General features: G+C 46.8%; 1 protein-coding gene across 1 annotated transcript in view; it reads left to right on the top strand.

Moving 5' to 3' along the window:
• The window catches only part of LOC149442417 (DENN domain-containing protein 1B-like), a 120569-nt gene that overhangs the window by 20075 nt on the left and 78925 nt on the right, over window positions 1-21569 (top strand). The window contains exons 3-5 of the mRNA XM_089656132.1: window positions 14795-14838; window positions 16005-16054; window positions 18448-18564. Coding sequence (XP_089512258.1) covers window positions 14795-14838; window positions 16005-16054; window positions 18448-18564 — 211 coding nt within the window. The remainder of the gene's footprint in view (window positions 1-14794; window positions 14839-16004; window positions 16055-18447; window positions 18565-21569) is intronic.

Here is a 21569-nt window from a genome sequence, read left to right on the forward strand (position 1 = left end):
CATAGTGTGTGCTGTAACCTTTAGCCACCAGTCAGTGAGCAGTACTGATATGCTGTAATCTCCAGCAATCAGTTGCAATTGCTGCCTGATCTGCTGCAGTAAACTGATTGAGACTGGTTCCTATTTATTGTTTGTCTCAGAGCAGGTAAAGAGCAAAATTGCATGGGGGGGAGTGTCAAGAAAAACATTTGCCCAAGGTCCAATCATTATTAAAGACGGCCCTGGGTACCCCGGGGGCCCTGCACTGCAATAACACCAGCATAACAACATTTCACAAATAAGTAAAGAGTCAGAATCATTCTTCCTTTAGCTGAAACAAAGTGTATATCAGTATATCAAAGTGAAACGCTTTTCTAGAAGAGCTCAACATGAAGATTTCCATTGTATCTTCTGGTTCCTGTTCAATACCCAAGTGCTATGTCCAGGGCCGTATATAGGGTGGTACCACCAGTCCTTCTGTATGAGGCCCAGGCCCGCAGGGGTGAATCAGATGAATCAGATGTGGCCCGGGAGGGTGGGGCAATTACTGGAACCAATCCTCTGTATGGCTCTCTCTGCAGCAGCTGAAAGTTGTCTTCTCCTCTCCATCTGCTGCTGAAACAACCATACAGGGAATTGTTTCCAGTAATTGCCCCCCCCCCCCCCCGCCACACCCATCACCATCCCAGTGCACTATATGTTTTTCCTGCTGCCCAGGCCCCACTGTGTGCCCCCACCCCTGCAGTGCTTCCAGCTTCCTTCTCCTCAACACCAGCAGCTGCAAGCATGCAATAGGATCCTTCATGATGGAGAGTGGAGAAAGGGTTCGGTAAATATGTCGGTATTGATCACTCACTGTGTTCATTCGCAACTAGTAAACTGGGGGGGGGGGTGTTTGGTGGGGCCCCTGCAAAGTTGGCTGTATGGGGCCCCATGGTTTCTAACAACAGCCCTGGCTATGTGGCTTAAAGCTTCTATCCAAAAGCTCAAAAAAGTACATGAGCTTCTTTGGGGCTGAATACTGTGTTTTTGGTCCCTAAAGACTTCAATTTGAGCATGTGAATAATGCACTTATAGTTGTGCTCAAAAGTTTGCACCCCCTGGCAGAAATCGTCACATTTTGACATTAATAGTGAATATATGACCAATCATGCCAAAAAACTGTCTTTTATTTAAGGATAGTGATCATATAAAGCCATTTATTATTACATAGTAGTTTGGCTTCTTTTAAAACATAATGATAACATAAATCACCCAAATGGGCCAGATCAAAAGTTTACATTCCCTGGAATGTTTGGCCTTGGTACAGACACACAACTAGTCAATGAGTTTGTTACATCTCACATGGATGCACTGAGCAGGCTAGATACTGAGCTGTGGGGAGCAGATAAGAACTGTCAAAAGACCTGTGCAACAAGGTATTGGAATTTTATAAAGATGGAAAAGGACATAAAAAGATATCCACAGCCTTGAATATGCCAATCAGTACTGTTCAATCACTTATTAAGAAGTGGATCATTCAGGGATCTCTTGATACCAAGGCAAGGTCAGGTAGACCAAAAAAGTTTGCAGCCACAACTGCCAGAAGAATTGTTTGGGATACAAGGAAAACGGACAGCCAACCTCAGGAGAAATACAGCCTGCTCTGGAAAAATAAGGTGTGGTTGTTTCAAGGAGCACAATACAATAATACTTGAACAAAAATTAGGTGCACGGTCGAGTTGCCAGAAAGAAGCTTTTGCTACACCAATGGCAAACAAAAAGCCTTTTTACAAAATGCCCAACAACACCTTGACACACCTAAAGAAGAGAGGAGAGAGAAGCCACCAATGTTCTGTGCAGGGAGAGGAGACACCAATGTTCTGTGCAGGGAGAGGAGACACCAATGTTCTGTGCAGGGAGAGGAGACACCAATGTTCTGTGCAGGGAGAGGAGACACCAATGTTCTGTGCAGGGAGAGGGGACACCAATGTTCTGTGCAGGGAGAGGAGACACCAATGTTCTGTGCAGGGAGAGGAGACACCAATGTTCTGTGCAGGGAGAGGAGACACCACCAATGCTCTGTGCAGGGAGAGGAGACACCAATGTTCTGTGCAGGGAGAGGAGACACCAATGTTCTGTGCACGGAGAGGGGACACCAATGTTCTTTGCAGGGAGAGGAGACAGCAATGTTCTGTGCAGGGAGAGGAGACAGCAATGTTCTGTGCAGGGAGAGGAGACACCAATGTTCTGTGCAGGGAGAGGGGACACCAATGTTCTGTGCAGAGAGAGGAGACACCAATTATCTGTGCAGGGAGAGGAGACACCAATTATCTGAGCAGGGAGAGGAGACACCAATTATCTGTGCAGGGAGAGGAGACACCAGTTTTCTGTGCAGGTAGAGGAGACACCAATTTTCTGTGCAGGTAGAGGAGACACCAATTTTCTGTGTAGAGAGAGGAAACAACAATTTTCTGTGTAGGGAGAGGAGACACCAATTTTCTGTGCAGGGAGAGGAGACACCAATTTTCTGTGTAGGGAGAGAAGACACCAATGTTCTGTGCAGGTAGAGGAGACACCAGTTTTCTGTGCAGGTAGAGGAGACACCAACTTTCTGTGCAGGGAGAGGAGACACCAATTGTCGGTGCAGGGAGAGGAGACGCCAACTTTCTGTGCAGGGAGAGGAGACACCAGTTTTCTTTGCAGGTAGAGGAGACACCAACTTTCTGTGCAGGGAGAGGAGACACCAACTTTCTGTGCAGGAAAAGGAGACACCAATTTTCTGTGCAGGTAAAGGAGACAAAAATTTTCTGTGCAGGGAGAGGAGACGCCAACTTTCTGTGCAGGGAGAGGAGACGCCAACTTTCTGTGCAGGGAGAGGAGACGCCAACTTTCTGTGCAGGGAGAGGAGACACCAACTTTCTGTGCAGGTAGTGGAGACACTAACTTTCTTTGCAGGGAGGCCAGACACCAATTTTCTGTGCAGGGAGACCAGACACCAATTTTCTGTGCAGATAGAGAAGACACCAACTTTCTGTGCAGATAGAGAAGACACCAACTTTCTGTGCAGATAGAGAAGACACCAACTTTCTGTGCAGATAGAGAAGACACCAACTTTTGTGCAGGGAGAGGAGACACCAAGTTCTGTGCAGGGAGAAAAGTGCACTTACAATATTTTCTGTGGAGGGAAAGGAGACACCAATGGTCTGTGGAGGAAGAGGAGACACCAATGGTCTGTGGAGGAAGAGGAGACACCAATGGTCTGTGGAGGAAGAGGAGACACCACATGCCGCCTGCATGCACCCAATCAGAGGCTACCAGAGCCAAAGACAATCCACAGCCAGGCAATGTCTTAAAGGGCTAGCATGCATGTTGCTTAGCATTCGAGCAAAGAAAGCATCACGACACAAGCTGTCAAGCACCCTGTGTTTCCTGATGCTTTACTAAGTCTCTGTTTTTGTGTAGTCCAGTGAACCTCTGTGACCCTTAACCACTTCCATGACTTCTAGCATTCCTGAATACCTGCTTGGGAATCCTGTGTAATCCATGTGTGCTTTCAGTGCTCCAGTGTGTTCTAAGTATTCCTGTGTTCCAGTGATCCTAGAGACTTTCCTGCAACTCTGCAATCGCAGGACACCAATTCTCTGAAAGAGTCTACTAGGGTTCTTGTGATTCCAGCAACCCTGTGTTCCCAGTGACTCTGCTGTATCACTGTGATCCAAGCACCCCAGTGCATTCAGAGACTCTGCCTTGTATTCCTGTATCTCCAATACACCTGTGATCCTAGAGACTCTCTACTGACTACCCATGCCTGCTTGGGTGAGTCAGAGGGCCACAACCTTGGAGCCGGCCTGTAGCAAACCATCATTCCATGCAGGGTGCTCTGGAAAAACTTCTTAGACTCTCGGGCCATGTTAGGGTTCTCGCTTCCATTGAAAATGCAGGCATTTAGAGTCTTGTTCCTCCTAAATCCTTGGAATATTTGGCTTTCCCTGTATCTGGAGTCACCTCTGCCTCTGCGCTCTCTCCATATGTCCACAGTCTTCTGCTACTCCATGACCCTAGCTTCCACTTTCCCCTTGGGGACCTTCTGGGAAGTGATACTTCTCGATGTCCCCTCTTAGGCTTGTGTCTCCACCAGGGGCGGACTGACAACTCATGAGGCCCCTGGGCAATAGGGGATCATGGGGTTCCTGTGTCCTTGCCCAAACTCAAAAAAGCCTATGAAAAAGGTACCAGGGGCTGTAGCAATCTTGCACTCAGATATGGACGCAGTGCCACCATTTTGTCAAGGCACATCCAATTTGATAAGTGCATACATTTCTCCCTCAATCCTTCATTCTATACCCCCTCCCTTCCTGAGAGGCACAGGGACAGATGTGTAAGTGTTAAAAGTTGCTGGCAGGCTGGAGCAGCAGGGGTCCCAGCACTACAAAGCCCCCCCATAGAGACAGCAGACTCTCTGTCCCAAAACCTGTGTAACTTCGCACCTCGGGAAAAGATAACAGGGCCTTCTCAAGAGTTCAAGGCATTCCCCAGAAGCACAAAGCGGATAACATTTTTAAAAGATCCAGTTGTCATTTATGTTTCATATCATGGATTATGAAGCTGTTGGTTTTAATTCAGAGTCCGCCCAACATCCCTCCCTAAACAGAGATTGGCCAGTTACTTAGAGCCACCCCCCCTGCTGGGGGACTTTTTAAAACACAGGCTGTAGGCCTGAGGTTAGCTAAAAGACATCTCCCAAATTTAACGTCGTAACAGCAGGAGATCAAAGACCCTTCGCTCTGCAACTTGGATCTGCTTACCTTAAGGCTTAACATGGCACGTAACTTAACCTTTTTAACTTCTTCCTGTTATCTCTTTGCTGTGCTGTGCTGTTTTCTTTTTATATATAAATATATATCTTAGTTACATTTTTTTTGTAAATATTTTATTGCACCTGTTTGACTCTTTTAGTAATAAATCTTTCTTTCTGAAAGTGTTAAACTGTTTCTAAAGCGCTTAATTGCAATTTACGAATTCCTGCCTTTTGAAGAGACGCTACTGTGTTTGTTTAATCCTCTGCCCAATCGGCCTGCGGTGACCGTATTGGACAGGCGACTTTTCAACCATTACAGTGTATATTGAATAAAGAGAGTTTCCTTTTTGTCTGTACAAAAGAAGGTGGTGGCAGTGTGAAAGGGTTAGTTGCGTAATTAACCCGACCCAGTAACAAGCGCATTCAGGCTACAGGCAACGATTGTAGTCCATTAGCTGGAAAATCGCTGTGTAGGGTGCAGCTGGGTGTGGCCTTGTTACGCACGTCACATCGCGGTTTTAGATTGGCCAGTCCTTCGGTCACGAGTTTGGTGAGAAGGTCTGGGGTCTGACGCTGTGGGCATGACGTATTGTTGGTCGTGGTCGTGCGATTGTTGCAGGTTGAGGGTGGCAATCCGTGACAGGGGCATCTCATGGGGCCCCCTACTGACCCCGGGCCCTCAGGCAGTGCCCGAGTTTCCAAATGGTCAGTCCGCCCCTGGTCTCCACACAGCCCAGTTACTCTCCCCCAATTCCTGGTTTGCCTTTTCCAGTGACTACAGACTTATGTTTGTGAGGACATGAGGAAGGGAGTAATAGTTACTTATTCATGATAGGAAAGATAATAATGAGAATGTGATGTGATAATGCTATCAGAAACTGTTGGATTACATTTCAAGGACAGGTTCAATTTAAAGCTAAGCTCCAGGCAGAGATTTGAAAATTAAAACTTAATGGAAGTACTTATGTACTCTCACCGGCTACTTTATTAGGTACACCTGTTCAATTGCTTGGTAACACAAATTGTTAATGGCAGCAACATAATGCATTTAGGCATCTAGACGTGGTGAAGATGACTTGCTTAAGTTCAAACCGAGCATCAGAATGGGGAGGAAAAGGGGATTTAACCACTTGCTGTCCGCCTTATAGCAGATTTACTGTTACAGGGCAAACATTCTATGCAAAATCACGTATATAAATGTGATTTTGCACTTCTGCCATTGGGAGGAACACGCCTGCCACTGGAGCGCTGCTTCTGCTGTGACTGGACACATCAGAAGTCAATCAATCGAAGCCAGACAATGGATGAGCGCCGGCACCTGTTGATCGCCGAGGAGACTGACAGAATACAGCTCTGCCTATGTAAACAAGGCAGAGCTGTGCTATGTCAATGGCGATCTGCTAGATTTTATCCCTAGGGGAAGGTTCCCAGATGGTGGCAGGAGAGGGCATAAATAGTCTGGAGCCTAGGAGAGCAATGTTCTTCCCCAGGAGGAGAGGTTCCCTGCCAGAAAAGCTGCTGCCTTTCCTGGCAGTTAAGCTGAAGATTCTGCTAGCCTCAACGAGGTCACAGCTATTCATAGCTGGGTGTCCTATTCTGCTGCACATTCCTACAGAACTAAAAGAGGGGCTTCACTGAGGATCCAGTCAGGAGGCTCACTGAGGAGACTGTCTACCTTAGTCTGGAGGGAGACATCCAAGTCCCAGGGATACTATAGAGTACAGTAGACACAAATCCAACACTCTGAGGAAGAAGGGACCCCCCTTCGCAACGCGTCAGCTTGACCAAAAGATTATCTCCCTTCTTGATGGGATTTACATGTGTCTGAGAGGGGGGTCCTAGTGACTGTTGCTGCTGTTAACCCCCCTGGAGCATTAATATTAAGCAGGGGCGGACTGACCATTTGGAAACTCGGGCGCTGCCCGAGGGCCCGGGGTCAGTAGGGGGCCCCATGAGATGCCCCTGCTACCTTTTTCATAGGCTTTTTTGAGCTTGGGCAAGGACACAGGGGCCCCATGATCCCCTATTGCCCGGGGGCCCCATGAGTTGTCAGTCCGCTCCTGGTATTAAGTCTTGTCTGGCCTGGAGCATTGCTTATGGTGTCCCAGTGCTGTCCACTGTATGTCCTACTGGTCAGGGGACTGTTCTGAGACATGGGTACAAAGGGTTCTGGAGTATCCTACAGCCTCCTTAAGCCCCATCCAAGTTCCTCTGCAATAAGGCCCCATGTACACGGGACACTTCTGAACGATGGAAACTGACTGCTGGAAACCGTAGGTTAAAAAAAGTCTCTTTAGCCGTGTTTGCATACCGTGTTTATCCGCATTTACGCACGTTTATGAGCATTTGTGTTTAGAAGCGTTTTTTTAACGATAACCTCAGGAGACCTTCCAAAATGCCCAGAATGCACTGAAAACAGTAAAAAATTAACTATTTCAGACATTTTTAAAGAAATAGAGCAGAAGCAGAGAGAGCAATATGTGTTGAGCTTAGCTGTCTTTTTTTTTTTTGTGGTGTTTGGATGTGTTCCGGCTCATTTCTGTGCAGAAATTATTGCAGCAGCGTCTAACATATTTTCTTTCATGTGAAACCTCAAAGTCTGGTGTACCGGGTCCATTTGAGTACCGGGAAAACGCTTTGCATGCATTTTTTGTGATGAAAAAAGGCTCTGGACAGCATCTGGAAATGGAAGAGTTAAAAAAAAAAATTCAAACGCTTAGAAATGCGGTTAGCCGCATTTACAAGCGTTTGGCGTTTGAAACGCTGATAAAATCTACTCCTGAACGCAAGTTTTCTGCATTCAAAAAAATTACTGTAAACTCAACTGCCTGTAAACGAAGATGTGTACATGAACACATAGGAAAACATTAGGGAGAGTTCAGGGGCTGCTGAAAAAAACGCAGAACAGCTCCGAAACGTGAGTTTATCAGCTGCAGTGTACATGAGCACTAAATGTGAAAAAAAAGACAAATCTCTTGACTGTTTATTTGAGCCAAAGGAGCTAAAATTGCTGTTGCCTGACTGCTGCTACACAGAGGGAAAAGATGGGAAACAAACAGGGGCGGACTGACCATTTGGGCACTCGGGCATTGCCTGAGGGTCCGGGCTCAGTAGGGGGCCCCATGAGATATCTCTGGTACCTTTCATAGGCTTTTTTGGGTGTGGTTTGAGTGTGGGCAAGGACACAGGGGACCCATGATCTCCTATTGCCTGGGGGCCCCATGAGTTGTCAGTCCGCCCCTGGCTCCAGAGGTGGCAGAGCTACATTTATATTAGAAAAAAACATTAAATACTGTATATTTTAAATATATTGGATGCCATGGAGAGGAGCCTTTGTGTGTTTCACCATTGAGATCCATCCGGCTGAGGATCATCTACTTGCATTTGCTCTTTTTGACCCCTTGAGGGTCGCAGTTTGAAGATGAGCGCGCATGCTAGGTGGTGAAGGATTGCCCCTTTGTTTGGTCACTGAATTCTACACGTTTTTTGTGCTGAAGATTCACACACTGTGTTTTGGGACTGTGTTTTTTAGACTTGTGTTGTGATTTTTTAGGACTTATTTTGTGTCCATTTTCCGCCATTAATTGCTTTGTTTTTTTTGTATACATTTTTTGCATTCACCTATTGGTCAAGTTCATTTTTTGATGTCACAATTTATATGTCACCTATATTGCTATTTGATTATTTTTACATATATTTTTTTTCCACTGTATACTTTAAGCCAAGAATAAATACCTGCTTTCACTGTCATAATCCCCTGTTCCAGTAGCACTCATACTGTATTGGGAGGGGCCAATCATGTTTGCTGGAAGCAAAAATGCCGACACGAATCCTGCTGACCAAAGAGAACAGAAAGTCTGATGACGTGTTGAAGGAGGCCGAAGGCGATATCGCTTGTGCCGAATCACGCCTGTTCCAGGAACTGAATCTTAAAGATGGATGAGCAAAGTCAATGTTGATATTGACATAAGCCTCCACCGGGCCATACATAGGCTTCCTGCACTGTGTGTGTCATTGTGTACTGTAATATTTAGAGACAGATTAGATAAGAGGAAGTACTTTACTCCATTTATTATACTGCACGCTCTCCCTGCCCCGTAGGGAAACTACATCATAACATATTTTAGTAAAGAAAATGTTTCGCTTGCTTGAAAGGTCATATTTTTATAATGTTATTTCATATATATTTGCAGACTCCCCCTGCTGGAGGTTGTCTGTATTTCAGACTAGGCAATCACCCTAGGTCAGTGATGGCGAACCCGTGGCACGCGTGCCACAGCCGGCACGCCGAGCCTTATCTGTGGGCACGCCAGGAGAATCCAGCGGCGCGCTGTCTTCCCGGCTGTAGTGTGCGTGACAGCCAGGTCCCAAGTGCGCATGCACAAGAAGCAGTGCTCCTTGTGAATGGTAAGGCGGTACCTGGGACACATGACAGATCCCAGAAGCCGCCGGACCAATCACAAAGCGCAGCGCTTCTCGCGCATGCGCACTGGGCATCCGGCTGTCCGACGAGCGCCCACACTACAGAAGCCGGGAAGACAGCGCGCGGCTGGATAGAGGAACAGGTAAGATAAAAAAAAAAACTCTGCGGAAGTAAGAGCGGGTACCTGTCAAATTCAGGTACCCGCTCCCCCTCCCTCCCCAAAGGTCAGCAGTCATCTCTGTACTGTCCGCAGTCTCTGGTCATCCCTGTGCTGTCCGCAGTCTCTGGTCATCCCTGTACTTTCCGCAGTCTCTGGTCATCTCCTGTACTGTCCGCAGTCTCTGGTCATCCCTGTGCTGTCCGCAGTCTCTGGTCATCCCTGTGCTGTCCGCAGTCTCTGGTCATCCCTGTACTGTGTCCGCAGTCTCTGGTCATCTCCTGTGCTGTCCGCAGTCTCTGGTCATCCCTGTACTGTCCGCAGTCTCTGGTCATCTCCTGTACTGTCCGCAGTCTCTGGTCATCTCGTACTGTCCGCAGTCTCTGGTCATCCCTGTGCTGTCCGCAGTCTCTGGTCATCCCTGTGCTGTCCGCAGTCTCTGGTCATCCCTGTACTGTGTCCGCAGTCTCTGGTCATCCCTGTACTGTGTCCGCAGTCTCTGGTCATCCCTGTGCTGTCCGCAGTCTCTGGTCATCCCTGTGCTGTCCGCAGTCTCTGGTCATCTCCTGTACTGTGTCCGTAGTCTCTGGTCATCCCTGTACTGTGTCCGCAGTCTCTGGTCATCTCCTGTACTGTGTCCGCAGTCTCTGGTCATCCCTGTACTGTCCGCAGTCTCTGGTCATCCCTGTACTGTCCGCAGTCTCTGGTCATCCCTGTACTGTGTCCGCAGTCTCTGGTCATCTCCTGTACTGTGTCCGCAGTCTCTGGTCATCCCTGTACTGTCCGCAGTCTCTGGTCATCCCTGTACTGTGTCTGCAGTCTCTGGTCATCCCTGTACTGTGTCTGCAGTCTCTGGTCATCCCTGTACTGTGTCTGCAGTCTCTGGTCATCCCTGTACTGTGTCTGCAGTCTCTGGTCATCCCTGTACTGTGTCTGCAGTCTCTGGTCATCCCTGTACTGTGTCTGCAGTCTCTGGTCATCCCTGTACTGTGTCTGCAGTCTCTGGTCATCCCCTGTACTGTCCGCAGTCTCTGGTCATCTCCTGTACTGTCCGCAGTCTCTGGTCATCCCTGTACTGTGTCCGCAGTCTCTGGTCATCCCTGTACTGTGTCCGCAGTCTCTGGTCATCCCTGTACTGTCCGCAGTCTCTGGTCATCTCCTGTACTGTCCGCAGTCTCTGGTCATCCCTGTACTGTCCGCAGTCTCTGGTCATCCCTGTACTGTGTCCGCAGTCTCTGGTCATCCCTGTACTGTGTCCGCAGTCTCTGGTCATCCCTGTACTGTCCGCAGTCTCTGGTCATCCCTGTACTGTCCGCAGTCTCTGGTCATCCCTGTACTGTCCGCAGTCTCTGGTCATCCCTGTACTGTCCGCAGTCTCTGGTCATCCCTGTACTGTCCGCAGTCTCTGGTCATCCCTGTACTGTGTCCGCAGTTTCTGGTCATCCCTGTGCTGTCCGCAGTCTCTGGTCATCCCTGTGCTGTCCGCAGTCTCTGGTCATCTCCTGTACTGTGTCCGCAGTCTCTGGTCATCCCTGTACTGTGTCCGCAGTCTCTGGTCATCTCCTGTACTGTGTCCGCAGTCTCTGGTCATCTCCTGTACTGTGTCCGCAGTCTCTGGTCATCTCCTGTACTGTGTCCGCAGTCTCTGGTAATCCTTGTACTGTCCGCAGTCTCTGGTCATCTCCTGTACTGTGTCCGCAGTCTCTGGTAATCCTTGTACTGTCCGCAGTCTCTGGTCATCTCCTGTACTGTGTCCGCAGTCTCTGGTAATCCTTGTACTGTCCGCAGTCTCTGGTCATCCCTGTACTGTGTCCGCAGTCTCTGGTCATCCCTGTGCTGTCCGCAGTCTCTGGTCATCCCTGTACTGTCCGCAGTCTCTGGTCATCTCCTGTACTGTGTCTGCAGTCTCTGGTCATCTCCTGTACTGTGTCCGCAGTCTCTGGTCATCCCTGTACTGTGTCCGCAGTCTCTGGTCATCTCCTGTACTGTGTCCGCAGTCTCTGGGCATCCCTGTACTGTGTCCGCAGTCTCTGGTCATCCCTGTACTGTGTCCGCAGTCTCTGGTCATCCCTGTACTGTGTCTGCAGTCTCTGGTCATCCCTGTACTGTGTCTGCAGTCTCTGGTCATCCCTGTACTGTGTCTGCAGTCTCTGGTCATCCCTGTACTGTGTCTGCAGTCTCTGGTCATCCCTGTACTGTGTCCGCAGTCTCTGGTCATCCCTGTACTGTTAATTAGTTTGCACTACTGTACGAGTTGTTTTTTCTAAACCAAAAGCTTGATATTCAGGTTTCATTGCAGTGTTGGCACTTTGAAAGAAATAAGTTGGTTTTGGGTTGCAGTTTGGGCACTCGGGCTCAAAAAGGTTCGCCATCACTGCCCTAGGTTCACACCTATGCAGCTGCATTTGATCTGTTTCTGCTGTGTTTTTGCGTTTTTTTTACACGCGCTTTTAATGCGTTTTTGCAGCGTTTTGACTTTGATGTTTTTTTGGTCAAGTTTTTCAGTTGACAAGGGGAGGTGTTAGTAGTGAAACATGTTAAAAATGTAAAACACATCAAAAACGCGTCTAAAATGCAACCAAAACGCACGCAAAACACAGCACTTGCATTTTAGATGTGGTTCCATTGCAGTCTAGTGTCAAAAAAAAGCAAAAAGAAGTCCCTGACCCTTTCTAAAAAGCGCGCCTGCAAAAACAGCACAGATGTGAACGTGATCCATGGGAAATAATGTTTAATGGCATGTAATGTGTTGCTGCAAAACGCATAAACAAATGCAGATATGTGAACCAGGCGTCAGAGTTTTTGCTGAACAGCGTCTTAGATAAAATCAGTATTCCAACCAAGGGAGTGTCTTGTGTTCATTGAATTTTCTCTGGGTCTAGGCTGACTAAATGTTCAGATGTCTCCCTAGAACAGGGGTCTCCAAACTATGGCCCTCCAGGTGTTGAGGAACTGCAAGTCCCATGAGGCCTTGCAAGACTCTGACAGCCACAGGCAAGATTCCCAGATGTATGATGGGACTAGTAGTACTTCAACAGCTGGAGGGTCAAAGTTTGGAGACCCCTGTCCTAGAATGACAGAAAGAGACATGTGGCCATTGGTTGCAGCTACAAGAGTGTACCCCACTCACTTGATGCAGCACACTCTTAGTTTATTTTATTCATTTTGTATACTGTATGTATGTATGTATGTATACAGGGGTGGACTGACCATTTGGAAACTCAGGCACTGCCCGAGGACCTGGGGTCAGTAGGGGGCCCCATGAGATGCCCCTGGTACTTTTTTCATAGGCTTTTTGAGTTTGGGCAAGGACACAGGGGCCCCATGATCCCCTATAACCCGGGGGCCCCATGAGTTGTCAGTCTGCCCCCGTATGAGTGCATATGTATATATATCGAGAGAGAGAGGTTAGCACTCTCTGCCTATCAGCAGGCGCTATGTATTGCATTAACAGGATAGATATATTTTATATTATAGATATGAATCGTATAGTCTTTCAGGGGAATGTATAGTTATTTATACATAATTTATTTCTTTATTCAGTCAGGTGAATAGGAAACATTGCATGTTGTTATTTTGAGTTCTCCTTTTGTGGCAGCTGGTGGAGCTATCGGACCCCTTTTCCCATTTGCCAGTATCTCCTTTGCTTCATATGTTGAGAACAGCCTGTTGTTTACTCAGCCCAGTAGCTCAAGATGAAATTTACACAGACAAGTAAATACATTAGCAGGGTCACATATGCTCCTAGGTCAAATAAGCTATATATAAAGCCTAGGATGCCATTGTTTCTGGGGGGCAGCAAAGGGGGCCAGGGATTTAAGACGGTACACAGATTATTATTGGTTGCCGTGTGCTGGTAAGCTGTGCACCACTTGAGAGGACATTATGTGAAGGCACTGGAAATTCCTGCCTGATGCAAGTATCAGAACAAGCACCTGCTGAGTATGGAAACAAAACTGCCCTTCCGTTTGGAGAGGAGGTCTTAAAAGTAAATTCAAGGGGGCCTGGGAAAACATCTCTGTAGAACTTTGCACACAGCCCCCTTCAGTGCCCACAGCCCCCTTCACAGCTCTCTGCAGTAGCTGCCTACCCTTTGCAGTGCTTTCCAGCTCCTACCAGTGCCCACAAGTCCCATCCAGTGCCTTTAAACCCCCTCCATTCCCCCCCATCCCACCTCAGTGATAGGGTTCCTTAGCGCCCCAAAGCATCTTTTAATTCCTCCATCTCCTTTAACAGCCTGCTACACTGCCCACTCCATATCTCCCAAACCTCCTGCAGTGCCCCTAGCACCCGCCACAGTTCTCTGCAGTAGCTGCCTACCCTTTGCAGTGCTCTCCAGCTCCTACCAGTGCCCACAAGCCCCATCCAGTGCCTTTAAACCCCCTCTATTGCCCCCCATCCCACCTCAGTGATAGGGTTTCTTAGTGCCCCAAAGCATCCTTTAATGCCTCCAACTCCTTTAACAGCCTGATATACTGCCCAGTCCATATCTCCCAAACCTCCTGCAGTGCCCCTAGCACCCTCCACAGTTCTCTGCAGTAGCTGCTAACCATTTGCGGTATTCTCCAGCTCTCACCAGTGCCCACAACTCCTCTCCAGGGCTTTTGAACCCCCTCCACTACCTCAGCACTAGAGTTTCCCAGTGCCCACAAGGATCCTTCAATGCCTCCAACGCCTATACTGCCCTCTCCACATCTCACAAACTCCCTGCTGTGCCTCCATCCTCCTCCAGCACCCCACAGCCCTCTTCAGCCCTAGAGCTCCTGAGCCCAACTGGTCCCCACCACCCCTATCTAGTGTGTGTAAATCCGTGTCTGTGAGTCAGAGCAATGATTCATTGTAGTAAGTCATCCATTACTGTTGCATCCCAGGGGGTCTGCGAGAAACAACATGCCTGATGAAGAATGCATATAATTACGATAATTATAGTAGCTCACCCCAGGCTTTCCATATCACTCTCTTGTTCATTCAAACTTTCTTTTTTCCATCAATCATTTTCAGTTCTGACAAATTTCAAATCCAAACAAAATGATTTACTGTCTCCAGATTATTCTGAGCTTCTAAAAGTGTAATTTTGTGTATTACGTATAATGGCATTAAAAAGCTCTTAAGACTGCGTAAGAATTTTTCTACTAAAAATATACTCTGAAGTCTCAGTAAAGGTCTCCTATCACTGCTGGGGGTCCTCATCTCAACCTCAGGGTTTCCAGATGGAGATGGTTTGCTACTCCAATTAACAAGCTCTGCACTCATCTTCTATGCAGACACCACCATTTGGGCTTTATTTATGCAGTTCATAAGAAAGGTGTGGATCTATTTTCTCCAGGTCAGAAGCAGGCAGGAATTAGCAAAAAGGCATGCTACAATCCTTGCATTATATTTTTAGTAAGTGTTAATTTAAACTGCAAGTATTTGGAATGTTTCTGGTCTACAAATATTTCTTTCTGTCTTTCAGATCCAGAGCTTAAAAGACAATTTCCTGATGTTTTTGATGACCAGGTAAGAATATGCTATACAGGGGCGGACTGACCATTTGGAAACTAGGGCACTGCCCGAGGGCCTGGGGTCAGTAGGGGGCCCCATGAGATGCCCCTGGTACCTTTTTCATAGGCTTTATTGAGTTTGGGCAAGGACACAGGGGCCCCATGATCCCCTATTGCCCGGGGGCCCCATGAGTTGTCAGTCCGCCCCTGGCTATATAACTGTCTTTTCATTGTCATAACTTTTGGCTAAGAAGACCAACGTGTAGGAGGGGATCCTATACTGACAAGGGTCATATTGATAGTTAAATGACTGAGTCAGAGCAACTCCAAAACTGCAGCTCTTGAGGGATGTTCCTGGTCTGAAGTGGTCAGGACTGAAGAAGAGTGGTCCAAGGAAGGAAAACCAGTGAGAGGCTCCTGTTAATTTCCTGCCCTAAGCTCTGAAGCTTCTTCCCGAGGCAGATGGTAGCAATCAAACTTCTAGCCTGTGAAACCCTGAACAGACCAGAACAAACAATCATTACTCCCCTGATTGCAGGAGGAGCCAAAAACTAAATTTATCTAGCATCCTGTGCTAGAAGGGTACTATCATTACATGTATACATTCTGCACAGTTTTGAGTAGACACTATTTTTGCAATGCTGGCTGTCACAGAGTCCAGTATGAAGGGTTCCATTCAGGGGCGGACTGACGACTCATGGGGCCCCCGGGCAATAGGGGGATCATGGGGCCCCCCGTGTCCTTGCCCATACTCAAACCACACCCAAAAAAGCCTATGAAAAAAATAAAAAGGTACCAGGGGCATCTCATGGGGCCCCCTTCTGACCACAGGCCCTCGGGCAGTGCTCGACTCCCCAAATGGTCAGTCCGCCCCTGGTTCCATTAGGACTAGTACACTGTCAACTGACTGAACTCATGCTGAAAACTCATGCTGTCTCCCATCTACTAAGTAACCAGAACGGTATCAAAAACAGGACCCTGTGAAGTGAGACTTCTTGAAACTCTTGGGAGTTGGATTTAGATGGTGTTCATATGGTGGTCCTATGATCATCAGAGTTTCATCCAGGGCTCTGAAATTTTATGATATTCAAGGCAAAGTTATTTGGGCATATTGTGTTATAATGTACTGTATACACCACTGTCCCATTCCATATATATCTACCACATTTTATTTTTTTCTAGGACTCAGTAACAACGCTTACAAAGTTTTGCTTCCCTTTTGATGTGAAAAGGTAAAAAATCTACCATCCGATTCTCATATCATTCAAAGCTCAAACCTCTGATATTTACAACCAGTTTTTGTAAATCTCAGACATAATAAAATGTGTAAATAGTATATATTTTCATTGTTCTTTTCTTTTGCCTGCTCCATCTTCCAGTTGCTCAATGCTCAGATTTTGTCGTCATACTTTCTTCCTAGCAACAATAAAACTTTTCACTTTGGACAAAACATACTGAATGAAATTTTACAAGGCCTGGGGAGAAGTTTGGGGTGGGGGGCTAACTAGAACCATCTTAACATTATTATGTCAATGACCTGTAAATTTGACAGGAAAGAGGCATTTTGGAAACTTATGAACATGAACTGATGGTGTCTATGCAGTTGTTTGGTCTCTTGATCGTGGAAATGTCAGCACCGTCTAATAAAATATCTGAGAAACAAACTGTCCAAAGCTGGCCATTGGCATTAGAGAACGTTCAGACAGGCAACCACCCAACTCATGATGTTTGCTGTACTAGCTTTAGTCTTGGATAGAACCATTTGAGTTGCATTAACATTGCTATTTATGTTATGGAGAAGGAAGGGAAAGTGCAGCTTCACTCCATGTAGACCACCCGTTCTCATCCAGGGTTCCTCCAGATGTTGCTAAAAGTTCCTTAAGCTGCGGCTGATTGATCTCCCATCTGATGATGCCTACATAGTTCCAGGACCAACATCACCTGGCACAGCCAGAGTCATGACATCAGAGATATTTTTGGCTGTCTGCAAGGGTGGCATTCTGACCACCACTCCAAGGGAGGCATTCTTCTTACATACTTCCAGTGTAACTGGCCTTCTTCCCACTGACCACTGTGGGAACTCGCTTCCAGTGGTGGAGCTTTTCCTTTCAAAAGCACACAGCAACTCGCTTCTTTTTAAGGGCCTTTTTGCCCAATTTTATTTAAAAGAACGTCCCGTAACATAAAGCTTCCCACGCAGGGGTATCCACCATCAAGCAAAAACAACAAAGATTCAGCCTCCTGGCTTGTACTCAGTTTGATGTCTGTCGCCTGCAGACACTTCCCAAATTATGGCTCTCGCACACAGCTGGCCACTAGCACACAACTAGTCTGGCTTCCACCTCTCCTTGGTGGAGCCCTCCTGACTCCTGTCTTCTGGGGTGGAGCCCTACTGACTCCTGTCTGCCGGGGTGGAGCCCTACTGACTCCTGTCTGCCGGGGTGGAGCCCTCCTGACTCCTGTCTTCCGGGGTGGAGCCCTCCTGACTCCTGTCTTCCGGGGTGGAGCCCTCCTGACTCCGTCTGCCGGGGTGGAGCCCAGAACCATGGTTAGGCCTCAATGAAAAGGCCTGCACACACCTGTGCAATCAGTCTCCTGGCCATTCCCAAAACCTGGTCCCAGGATTGGAGATTTCATCCCTCCCAAATCGCTTTGAAATCTCCAGGCTCCAGGTCCCAAAAGGGACCTTACAAACAAACGAGGAAAGTGAAAAGCCACTTTCCTCTGTATCAAACACTTACCCTGGAGCCCCTCAACCTGCGTTGAGAATCCTGGGTTAAATAACCTTTCAACATCGTGACATATCGCCACACTGTCACACCACCTATTACTTGGTTTTACAGGATTTCCATGTGACCTGAAAATTCTTTCAAGGGTTCCTTTGGGGTAAAAAAGTTGCTGTAGATAGACTGTGTGGGCAGCAGTTTATGTCAGGAGGATTAATGGAGATTGAAGAATTTTTTCTAACATGACTAATCACAAACTGCCCAGAGAACAGTGAGGTGGGACTGTCTACAGCTTTCACCCAGGTATTTTTGCTAAAAATGGCAAAAGTGGGAAATTGCCATTTAATGTTCATGAACACCGTTATTCTGGATTTATGCTAGAAAGAAAGATTTATTTGCTAACATAACACAGGGCGTTGCAGTGCACTGACATGCATCAATGCATTTTATGTTGAGGATTTTATTCGATAGAGTTAAAAAAACAAAGTATATTCAACATGCTTTCAGTGCAGCATAGGGGAATTTTTCACAGTGAGTTGGTGTAAAACAGTCCTACCAAAACCAATGCATTTGCAAATGCAACCTCAGATACATGGCAATTGATCTGTTGTTAACAGGAATGTCTGTTCTGTTCAAGTCAGCCAATAAGATGCTTAATTCATTCTCCCAGTGTAGTAGGGAATAGTACAAGAATGATGTGGTTGGTTTAACTATTTACATTGGTTCTAAAAAGGAATTTGTGTTAAATTTACCAATGTACGCATCGAAAAAGGCATAATCAGTTAGCTGTTTGTAATACCCCGCTCAGTTTCTGTTTTCCCATTTATTGCCCTTGTTGCCTGTTCTTCTTTACTGTTTTTCATTTTTGTCTCCCTCACCACAACGCCACCATAATCTAGATGGCAGAACTCTTCCGTTCAGCACTTCAGCTTTACACTGACCGACCTCCAGGGCTACCAGCGGTTTGGTTTTTGTCGTATGTCTGTAGAGGCGAAGAGCTGTACATGTATCCTCAGGTGAGTTGCTGCTCTGGAAACTTAGATTCCAAATGGTCTAAATCCCTTTGTATCAATTTTCCTTACTTAGGTTGGACCTTGCTACATAGGTTACAATTAAAGGGAATGAATACTGATGTTACATATGTTTTTTCTTTCTTTGTTTATTATGGTAAGAGTTTAATTTTTTTTTAAGCAAGTAAAATGGAAATATGACACTTAAAAATCATGTATTTTCATTTACGTGTCTTTCACACATGAGCAATTTTAAGTGTCATTTGAAACATCTCAGTGCTCAGCACTAGAATTTCCATCATATTCATAGGTGCCTGTGTCATCAGGTGCTAGGTCCGTTTTAAGCTAGAGCCCATCTCTAGTGATGTAATGAGTGAGTCAGGGCCTACATAATCCAGGCTGGGAAGCCCTAGTGCAGTTGGGGCATGGAAGCCGGAGACTCCACCATCAGGCAGATATAGTCCACTAGGGAAGGCCCTGGATAGGGCTGGAGGGCAGGAAGAGTTAGACCTGCACCTAGAAGGGCTAGCTGTAGATCTGACTCTTTTGGTGGAGGAGGCCTTTTGGGCCAGGCCATGTGTTCACTAGAGTGAGACTATTCCCCTGGAGAGCCTGGGAGAAATGTACCCAGACCAGAGGTGACTGCAGTGATCCTGTCTTAGAAAGACTACCTGTAAGGAGCACAGAGCAAGAAACACACAGTCTAAGGCAAACAAGGACCTTCTGAGTGAGTACTAATGACCCCGGGAAGAGAGAGGCTGAGTAGGGAAGATGGCTTACTAAAATGTATTTTGTGCTGCATCCACATGTGATTGCTGCGGTTTTTCCACTATATGTGATTGACTCTAATGCCTTTTTAACCGCTTCCCACCCGGCCACTGCACTTAAATGACTGGATGGGGCAAGCACTGGTCTGGGTGGATGTACCTGTACGTCCCTGAGAACATGGGCACGCACTCGGTAGGGTGGCCGCGCAGCTGAATGCTCCCAGTGTGGCTGTGTCCACTGGACAAAAAATAAAAAACCCAGTGGTGATTAAACACCATGAAAATTTGGGTACAATGTAGCATGTCTGAGTAATTGTCATTCAAAGTGTGAGAGCACTGAAAGCTGTAAATTGGTCTGGGCAGGAAGGGAGTAAAAGTGCCCGGTATTGAGGTGGTTAAAGTACTACACGTAAAGTGCAGCAATATTAACTTTTTGTGTGGACATTGCTTCCTTAGGATATACAGGTCAATGGCTGGGAATGTCATAAGGAGGCTTCTGACATGAGGAGGGGCACAAGATGGTAGAGGGCAGGGGAGGACTGACAACTCATGGGGCCCCCGGGCAATAGGGGATTATGGGACCCCTGTGTCCTTCCCCAACTCAAAAAAGCCTATGAAAAAGGTACCAGGGGCATCTCATGGGGCCCCCTACTGACCCCGGACCCCTGGGCAGTGCCCGAGTTTCCAAATGGTCAGTCCGCCCCTGGTGGAGGGTTAAAACCTCAAGCAGGAGGGCTGTTGTTCTAACAAGAAGAAGCTGGATAGAGACTTGTACTCTTTGGTGCCATTTGCAAGGCCTCCTACAACTTTATTCCTTAGCATAGTGTCACTTGAAGTTCATCATTTGAAAATGTATAGGAACTCCTCTTGGGGCAGAGTGAAGCACTTTGATCCAAATAAACAATGGGAGTGCTTAAAAAATGTGTGAAAAACAAACAAAAATGCACATACCGTGCATTTTTTGCATGTTTTCTTGATTAAAAATGGGCACTCTTTGCTAAAAATCATTGTAAAAAGACCCTCAAGCCTGAACCGCATGTGCATGCCTAAGACAGAGATCTCTATGACTAAGCCCAATCAGGGCAAAATGTGTCAGGAAGCCTGGCTACCGACAGGAACTCTCGATGAGCGAATTGGGTGGTATACCTTTTTTATGTTGAGTGCTGTGATCAGTGTGTGGCCTTTTTTGGATGTAGTACTGTGGTGTGTCGAGTGGAGGAGGGTTGCTTGGGCCAGGGCCACAAAGCAAGTTTAGAGTAGCGCTTTCTTTTGGTGAATCCTTACCAATTGTTGATAGTTGAGAAGAGGGATAATAGACCATACTTTTTGGGGCCTATTCCTTTCAGTTCATCCCTGCAGGATCCATGCATTCAGGTGTGGCCAACTAACAAGCAGAGTTGTCTGTTGAGAAGACTTTTGGATACTGGAAGAACCACAGCCACCATCATCTGCTTCAAACCCTCAGACTTGCACGGTTATGGCGATACCCAAACCACACTCCTTTCTCTCAGCAAGTTCAAAGTAATTGTATTGAAAACATAGACAGTTCAAATTGTGCATGTTTTATCTTGATAAAGATAATATGAAATAATAAAATTACATATACAGTATTTGATATTCACTTACCCAAACAACAGATGGAACACTCTTCTTCTCATGTGTTTACCTGTCTATTGTTAGCTGCTCTGTTGAAAACACTTTTTGGCAGTGCTCATTAGTTCCTTTTCCGGCTTACAACCAATACTTAGAATTGCTGCCATGACCCTTCAGTTCTCAGCACTCCCTTCTCTCCCCTGCAGCAGCCATTCCCTGATACAGGGAAGTGGAAGCTACTTTAATTAAATATAGAGATCCACTTACCTCCCTTTCCCCCCACACAGCCTCCTTGCTGTTCAGACAGGATTTCAGTGAGAGAGATATTCTGGGAAAAGCAGTTTTACTTACCTGATTCCTCCGTTCCTGTCAGCTATTCTGTCCAGCAAGATCAGTTTCCACAACCTGTTTTCCCCTATCCTTTGGCTGTCAATGCCTCTGATGTCATCAAGACTGATACAGAGCACATAGCCTTACATTGGCTGTGAGGACTCAGAGACACAGTTCACCGCAGGAGCATAGGGGAACGTAGTATGCAGGGAGAGTGGAGAAAAGGGAACCCTAGACCTAAACAAGCATGTACTTTTAGAGTGTGGGGGCATCCCTATGCAAGGGAATATTTTGGCTTTTCCTGCATTTTAAGAAGGAGTC

This window comes from Staurois parvus, unplaced genomic scaffold, assembly GCF_062004578.1.
Source record: "Staurois parvus isolate SC_StPar_1 unplaced genomic scaffold, SC_StPar_1.0 ptg000887l, whole genome shotgun sequence".
Classification (NCBI taxonomy): Eukaryota; Metazoa; Chordata; class Amphibia; order Anura; family Ranidae; genus Staurois; species Staurois parvus.